Source organism: Lactuca serriola, chromosome 2, assembly GCF_051521515.1.
Source record: "Lactuca serriola cultivar US96UC23 chromosome 2, Lser_US96UC23_V15, whole genome shotgun sequence".
NCBI lineage: Eukaryota > Viridiplantae > Streptophyta > Magnoliopsida > Asterales > Asteraceae > Lactuca > Lactuca serriola.
The window spans coordinates 229,000,694-229,009,351 of NC_136409.1; the positions used below are offsets into that span (position 1 = coordinate 229,000,694).

Genomic DNA, 8,658 nt, shown 5'->3' on the forward strand with positions numbered 1-8,658 from the left:
TGTAGCAGGATCAACCTCCAATCTCTTTCTGTCTTCTCATTACTTGCAGCATCTTTTGCCTGTTTGACGAAGGTTGTGCCTTCAGCAGCAACATGCTGCATTGCGTCAAAAAGATAAAAACAGATGACAACAAATACAAATAACTGCATTCTACTTAAAAAAAAATAGAATCCAACTCCTAAATCACAAACCTGTTTAAACATACTAGAGACAAGATCCAATCCATGGGGTATTTTTGAAAAATAGTCTGAACATTCTTGACAAATCATCAACCTGCAAGTAAAGGGTAGAAAGGGAAGAAACAAATGTTCACAACCAGTAAGAAATCTAAACACTAGAAGTTTCATAGTGATTGTTGATTCCTATAAACTCAAATGTGAGATGAGAGGCTTGTTCACAAACAGTAAGAAATACTAAGTAGAAAGAAACAATCCCTTAATCCAGTAAGCTATATATGAGTGTTTCTTCACTTAATGCAGAAAGTTTCACATGATGTTCTTTCAGAAATAGATAAATTTTATCTATAAAATGATTTGAAATTTATGCCTCTTTTTGGCGACTTGCAGCCAATGCTTCAAGCTCTTCAATTCGCTTTCTTGCAGTAGTAAGCTCTTTATCTCTCTCAGACTTTATTTGTTGTGCTAATCCTATTCTTATGCATTAAAAAGAGGAACCAAAACCTCTTGTTCTTGATCCATTCTTTTCTAGTTTCTTTGATGGTGAATTTGAGATGTGGGAAACAAAAACATTTGATTTGACTTGGTCAGCAACAGCCATTGCCTCCAATGCTTTAAATTGTTTTTTGAAGTTAAGATTGTAAAACAATATCAAGAATTTAATCAAAAAAATCTAACTATTGTTTACCGTTTGTTTGTATTCTCTAGCTTGAGCTTCAGCATGCAGATTAAGCTCGGAAATGTGAGCTTTATGTTGGACAATCTGAGAAAAAATTAAAAAATAATAAAAATACAGGTTAAATTAGTTAACTTACATATGGTTTTAATCAGATACAGGAAAAAAGAGAAGAACTTGCACCACTTTATCTTTGTTGGCAATCTCTTTTTCAAGAAGTTCAACCCGCTGAAGGGACTCTTGAAGACTTTTCTCTTTTTCATTCAAAGCTCTGTAGAAAAAGAGTCATTTGTCAAAAAAAAATGCACAATTATTTCAATGTTTCTTTGATGAGTTATGGTTATCAAACCTTTTTATGTCTTAATCACTAGCTTTGACTTGGTTGATTTGTTGTATAAAAGCATGAAACTCTAGTTCTAGCTCTTCCCTTTGCAATCGTTGCCTTTCAGCATCTCCTTTGACCTGTCAACCTTAAATTAATATACAACAAAAATTAAAAAATACATCTAAAGTTTTACAATATAATGCTAACTTCTAATTAAAAAAAAAAAAAAAAAGCTAACCTGGTTTTCAAGGACAATCACCATACAATCCAGCTCTTCAACAGATTTCTCATATAATTTCACCTCCTCTTCTTTCTCTTCAGCATACAGTCTACTTGTTTCAGCAATCTATATTCAAAAAAAGAATTAACAATGTTGTAGAAATGAGATTTCATTAAGTAAATACAAAACAATAATACTATTATTCTCATACTATTGTTTCAGCAATCTATATTCAGCATACAGTCTACTTGTTTCACCCCCTCTTATTTAAACTTTTCAAGAACCATTAACATACTATTATTCTCATTCTCAAGATCCTTTCTTTGTGAATCCAATTGTTCTAGTCTTGATGACACAATAATCAACTCATTTTCTTTTGCCTTCACTGCTTCACATCTTTGTTCAAAAAGGCAACCTCAGCTTCTTTTTCCAACAAGATGGAATCTTTTGATTGCATATCCACATTAGCCATAACCATGTTTTCTTTAAACTTCTCAAGAACCATAAACATCTTGTTATTCTCATTCTCAAGTTCCTTTCTTTTTGAATCCATTTGGCTTAGCCCTGATGACACAATAAGCAACTTGGCTTCTTTGTCCAACAAGATGGCATCTTTGAATTGCATATCCACACTAACCATAACAATGTTTTCTTTAAACTTCTCAAGAACCATAAACATATTGTTATTCTCATGCTCAAGATCCATTCTTTTTGAATCCATTTGTTTTAGTGCTGATGACACAATAAGCAATTCAATTTCTTTTACAAACAAATCCACCATGAACTTCTTTTCAAGATCTCTCAGCTCTTCATCTTTATCCATGGCATTCATTTCCTTCACTAAAACAGAAAGCTCGGATCCCATGTAATTTGATCTTTCCACCATTGCTTCCTCTTGAAGCTGTAAGCTTAGTATCCTCTTTTCAAAACTGGCTAGCTTCATGGAAAACACTCCATTTTCTTCTGTACTCTTGGTGACACAATCAAAACTATTCTTGATGTCAGCAAGTAACTTCCCTTGAACCACTCTACACATTTCCAGCTCTTTTATTGATTTCAAGTTATGATCCTTTAGTTGTGACACTAGAGAATTCGATTCACATAAACCATGTTGAAGCAAACTATTTTCTGCTTTCAGTCCAGTTACTGTTTGCAAGAGTATTCCCATGTGACACACATGTAGCACTAACACAGCATAATCTTTCATAATAATCTCAGACCATATGTCTTCATGAAGGCGAGACTTCATGGAAAACAAATCAGACACTGTTGGTATCAAATCCTTATCTACCAAAGACTGGATTTCCATAATCATACCCTCGAGCTCCCTTACTTCTTTCTTCATTCCCATAATATCTTCTTCATAATTTTCCTTAAGGGTATCCCTCTCATTGACTAAAGCAACCTCCTTTTTCTTCAAAGCTTCAATGTCAAGCTTCATGGTTTCTTTTGCAATCACAAGCTCATTGATCATAACATCTGCTTCTTTGATTGTGTAATGAGCCTCTTCAAACTTTTGCTGCATGTTCTGCTGCATTTACCTTCGCATCCATAAGTTCAAGCCCGTAAAGCTGTGTAGTTAAAGAAAAATGTCAATTCTAAGATACCCTTCAACCAATTTCCATTCTCTCTAACAACATATTCACCATCTGATGACCAAACAATCTCCAATGCAGACCCAAAGGATCTGTTTCTCCATGCCAACACCCAAAATCAACAGAATCCCCAAATTAGATTCAAACCCTAACAAAGTTTGAATTAATGAAGAGAAAGGTTAAATTAAAAACAGAGGGAAAAAACATAAAAAACTAACCAATTGGAATCGATGAGATCTCGCCAATTTGGGGAAGAAAGTTTATGAGGATCATAGAAGCGAAGAAAAAAGAAAGGGCAGAGATAGAAGGAGGCAGCGAGGGAGGGCGGCATACGACAACGACAAGCTTCATCGTCTTCTTCCACTGCCTGGCGGTGTGTGATTCGTGGCGACGATATGATCGTCTTTCAACGGAAGTATCGGTGTCCGATTGACACGGTTGAGCTTCGGGATCGACTTCTTGTGATTTGCAAGAGCCATCAGTAGAGTCTGATTAAGCTTCGATGTGCCTCGATTACATTCAAAACAGAAAAGCTATAAGGAACAACAGAACACAAAAGGTCCTCCGTTGGGGACACACTAAGAGGCATATAAGGGGCAGTATCTGACACTTTAAAACGTCCCTTGAGTTGAACCACAGCTTCTGGTACATTTTCTACTACATTATCTCAATCGAGTCAACAAAGAAGCAGTCAAAGAAGATTATATATAATTAAGATGAGACAAGAAGTCGTTGATCTTCAAGAGTACTATAAAGAAAAACTTTATCAGGTATAGTTTTTTTATATAAGGAATAATAAAGGTTGATCTTTTAATTGCATGTGTGCATCATATATGCATTCCATCCAAATAAACACTCCAAATGGAATGTTGGATCATTTTTACTGTTACATAAATTATGTTTTGTAGAATTACTTGTGCATCATCTATGGCATCAATTACCATTCTACCCTTCTCTTCTTCCTCATTTTCTGCTGCATATTCAGAAAGAAAATTGACACAATTTTGTATTTGTACTTCAGCCACTGAGCTTTATATTTAAAATGCATTTGAGCCTCTTAAGTCTTAACATAATTTTGGTAAAATGACCTTATTTAAACGTTTCATCTTTTCTTTCCCACTTCAAAACTAAATCTGATTTGAAATTGAAGAGGGTGAAAATCAGGGTCTAAGGGTCGTAAAGCAACCAATGCCATTATTTAAAAAGGTGTAGAAAATAATAACATATTAAAATATGATCGAAGTTAATAAGAATGGATTATAAAAATACCACTCAATAATGCATTGGAGATGAAATGCATAATTCCAGGTGGTTACCTGAATGTGGGAAAAGAATATATAACGGTTAGTAATTATAAAAATACGAATTAATAAGATCAAATGCAATCCAAAATTGCAATTACATGGTATCAAGTTCACAAATAAGAATTAATGTTGGGCATGATAGTACCCAATAGATAACACACACACATACACCATACCCTTAATTAAGTTCCATTAATTAATAACAAAACATCAGCTAGGAAATTGAGACCCTAATTATAGTTAAATATATAATATAATAGGCATGAAGACATAATGACTGTTACATATTATTGTCTACAGCAAATAACATTTTTATATTACTCATTCCATTTCTTTCATTGTTGATCTAAGATCAGAGACAAGAGAAGTGGTAACTTTAATGATTAGTTTAACTGTGCCCATGTTTTTTTTTTTCAAGTTAAATCATAATAATGATCAGAAATGGGAAGTTCATATCACAAGATGACTGCATCTTCAACATTTATCACAACATGACCATCTATTTTGCAAAATAATGTTCGCAAATTCCCAAAATTACTTTCTCTAACACTGAAGAATCAATTTCACAAAAAAAGTACCAACAAAGCAAAAAATTAAATTTCACGGAATATGATGGTGGGGACCATTGTAGATTCAATTTCATGGAAAACAAAAAGTATTTTGCCATCTTTTTCTCCAATTAAGTGCTCATTTTCTATTAAGTGTTAAAATTATGGTCATTCGGTTATCTAATCCACCCATTTTGGTCATTTGTTGTTAAATTTGTTTTACCATATATATTTTTTCAATTGCTTATTTACATAATCTTTTATTGTTACTTTCCCCAAATTTCACGTTCGTCACTCCTCTCAAAATTGGTAAGATCAAATGAAAATATACCATAAAAGAGAAATATATACATACTTTTAGATCTATAAAGTAAGGAATGGGAATGTGTATGATGTTTTCAGGTATCGAAGAGTGTAATGACATGTGTAACACAGGAAGTAAGAGATTTTTACCATATTTTGGAGCATGATTTCTCCCCTTTGGATCTTGCAAAAAAAGTACAACCCTTGCTCATGAAAATATCAAAACTTGGGGGTAAACTTTCTTCAGCTTCTTCAGTCCATGAAATTCAGTTATCTGAATATATCCCTTCACTGGAAAAACTTGTCACCCTCAGATTGCTACAACATGTGATCCTTACTTTCATCCCCATCTCTAGTCTCCTTCAGTTGTATTATTTTTTTTTTTTGACAAAATGAGGAGTTTTTTATATATGATTTCTGGTTTTGCTAGGTGTCCCAGGTGTATCAGGTAATGAAGATAGAAACTCTAACAGGAATGATACCCTTTTTCGACTTCTCTGTTGTGGAGAAAATTTCAGTGGATGCTGTAAAACACAATTTTATATCAATGAAAGTTGATCACAGGAAAGGTGATGTTCTGTTTAGCAGCCAGGTGCTAATTAATCAAAAACTCCATCATCTTTATTATATATTTTTGTTATTATATTTGTGATTCGTGATTTTTAAATCATGATGATCTTGCTTAGGGTCTTTAATATGAAGGTATACGTGATCATATGAGTGTTTTTGCGGAATCCTTTACAAAGGCAAGATCAATGGTTATTCCCCCCCACGCTGAAAGCTTTGAAACATGGGGAGACATTAACCAGTTTGATAGAGACTGTGGATAAGGAACATAAAAGACTTCTTGCTCGCAAATCTATAATTGAGAAATGTAAAGAAGAACAAGAAAGAATCATCTTCAATCTCATCACACATGACAATGAACAAGTATCAAAATTTATGCTCAAAATAGTAAATGTGAGCATATGTGTGTGGTGCTGTGTGCGACTCTGAAAAGTATTAGAATGGGATGCACAAGCATTAAAGTAGGGGAGAATGATGTCGTACCTGAGAAAAAAATAAAAAGAAGGAGAAAAAAGAAGAAAGAACGGATCCTACCTGAGATGCGTAGAGAGTGGAAGTAGGGATCGAGTATAGAGGAGGAAATCACAATCGAAACCCGTATGATTTTTCCGGTTAGGGTTTTATAGAGGAGAAGATGAGAAATTTCAAAATCAAAATTAAAGGTAAGAATAGAGGAGAAAGAGGAACCTGGATCATGTATTTGACATTATTGATGGAATCGTTGCTCTCGACCTAGAGAATGATGGTTTTTAGGATTAGGATTACCTGAGAAAACAAATAAAAAGAAGGAGAAAAAGGAGAAAGAACGGATCCTACCTGAGATGCGTAGAGAGTGGAAGTAGGGATCGAGTATGGAGGAGGAAATAACAATTGAAACCCGTATGATTTTTCCGGTTAGGGTTTTATAAAGGAGAAGATGAGAAGTTGCAAAATCAAAATTAAAGGTAATAATAGAGGAGAAAGAGGAACCTGGATCATGTATTTGACATTATTGATGGAATCGTTGCTCTCGACCTAGAGAATGATGGTTTTTAGGATTAGGATTAACTGAGAAAACAAATAAAAAGAAGGAGAAAAAAGAGAAAGAACGGATCCTAACTGAGATGCGTAGAGAGTGGAAGTAGGGATCAAGTATGGAAGAGGAAATCACAATTGAAACCCGTATGATTTTTCTGGTTAGGGTTTTATAGAGGAGAAGATGAGAAATTTCAAAATCAATATTAAAGGTAAGAATAGAGGAGAAAGAGGAACCTGGATCATGTATTTGACATTCTTGATGGAATCGTTGCTCTCGACCTAGAGAATGATGGTTTTTACTATTAGGGTTTTATCATACGAACATGAAGCATGAGCACCTGTGACATGAACGATTTGATCTCGATTGACAAAAATACAAACAATAGCATATCATGATGGGGGGTTTTGTTATTAGTGAAGTGCGACAGGAAAGAATGGTTGGAGAAGATGGTCAAAGACACTTGGTCGTGCGAGATCGGAGGTTGGGTGGTGGTGCGATGCTGCTATGAAGACAAAGGCCCTAGGGCTTTTTCTTGCTAATTGGAAGGGGGGGGGGGGTGTTTTGATTTTTGGGATCCAATAGGCGGGTGAAATCTCGCGTTCTTAAAACGCGTGTTTCATTAAAAAATTATAAAGCGACACATTTAGATGACACGCATTTTTTGAAAGGCGCCCTCCGCATTTCCCTTTTTTTCTTTTCTGAAACTAATTTTAAGGCACTCACAAATGTGTGTCCTTTATCCTTCAAATTTTGCAAAACTGACAATATTTTTTAGGGCACGCACAAATGCGTGTCCTCTATCAGCGCGTGTCATTGTTTGCGTGTCATTAAAGGGTTGTTTTCTAGTAGTGATAGATATCAGGAACACAGATAATATGCACATATAGCAAGTAATTTATATTAAACACTTCATATCTATGTGTAAAATGAAAATAAATATGCACTCACTTGTTAAAGTGATGAATCATATTTCGGACAACGCTTCGCTTCTAACAATTATCTTTTCTTTGACGAAACCTAGTATCATTATTATTAATTTTTAGTCTAATATTTATTGTGACTAATTATTAGTCTAGATTCATCATTGACTCAAAGTCTACTTTCATGATCTATCAAGTAAGGAACAACCAAGTAGGATCATATCGGAGGTAGGGTCCGTTTGGTACACGAAGTATATTGTTTGGAAATCTCACTATAAAACACCTCACTAAATCAGAGCCTAAACATCATCCTCGTAAGTAGATCAATCAGTATAACGACTTGGAATCACTGATAAATCTTGTTTATAGGTTCATAATAACAATAATGAACTTAAACATTAGTTATAATTAAATTATGGTAAGCATAACTCACTTACTGGGGTGTTTAGCGAGAAACCGGGCTCTGCGCGGGCAGAACTTCTAAGCCGAAAGCTCTTCTTCTCGGGACCTTCTGGCGCTTCGGGACTCGCTACTAACACCTAGGAGGTGTTAAGGAAAGGTTTAGAGGGTGTTTGGGAAAGAATGGGTTGAAGAGGTGTGAAGAAATGAGTGAAAAACGAACTTTATTTATAGACTGCCCAGTGCCCAGTACGCTGGGCGTACTCAAAATTACGCGGGTCGTAACGGCTAAAATAGCAGTACGTTGGGTGTACCTAAGAATTACGTTGGGCGTAATTTGCCACAAGTCAGCATCTGGTGCCAAGCTGTGGGGAAGAAGTTGTGGCTCAGATCGTGCCACGTGTCACTCGCTGGTTTAGCTCAAAAAGTAATTATCTTCTAAAATCCGTAATTTTCGCATACGAGCTCCGTTTTTGACGTTCTTTATATCCATGCATAGGTAGCGATGTGATATACAACTTTCATTTAGACCCCTTCGACTAATTTTGACTTTATTTTTAAAGTTATATTTTAACAGACTTAGACAGTTAAAGTCCGTTCAAAATTC

The 8,658-nt window shown here is 34.9% G+C and overlaps 1 protein-coding gene and 1 long non-coding RNA gene across 2 annotated transcripts; both read right to left on the reverse strand.

Annotated features, from left to right (window-relative positions):
• Window positions 1–210: 210 nt before the first annotated feature.
• LOC145090852 (uncharacterized) lies at window positions 211–1,125 on the reverse strand. The gene is made up of 3 exons (XR_013701784.1): window positions 1,036–1,125; window positions 865–939; window positions 211–273 (listed from the first exon to the last, which is right to left on the reverse strand). It is a non-coding gene; the product is annotated as an uncharacterized LOC145090852 (long non-coding RNA).
• A 170-nt stretch (window positions 1,126–1,295) lies between these two features.
• Window positions 1,296–2,860, reverse strand: LOC145090853 (kinesin-like protein KIN-12D). The gene is made up of 2 exons (XM_079028907.1): window positions 1,609–2,860; window positions 1,296–1,523 (listed from the first exon to the last, which is right to left on the reverse strand). Exon 1 carries the CDS (start codon window positions 2,836–2,838, stop codon window positions 1,780–1,782), a length of 1,059 nt encoding a protein of 352 aa, XP_078885033.1. The 5' UTR covers window positions 2,839–2,860; the 3' UTR covers window positions 1,296–1,523; window positions 1,609–1,779.
• Window positions 2,861–8,658: the final 5,798 nt, after the last annotated feature.

Excerpts from the sequence above, each read along its gene's own strand:
- LOC145090853 (XM_079028907.1), bottom strand. The coding sequence starts at position 2,838 with ATGAAGCTTGACATTGAAGCTTTGAAGAAAAAGGAGGTTGCTTTAGTC.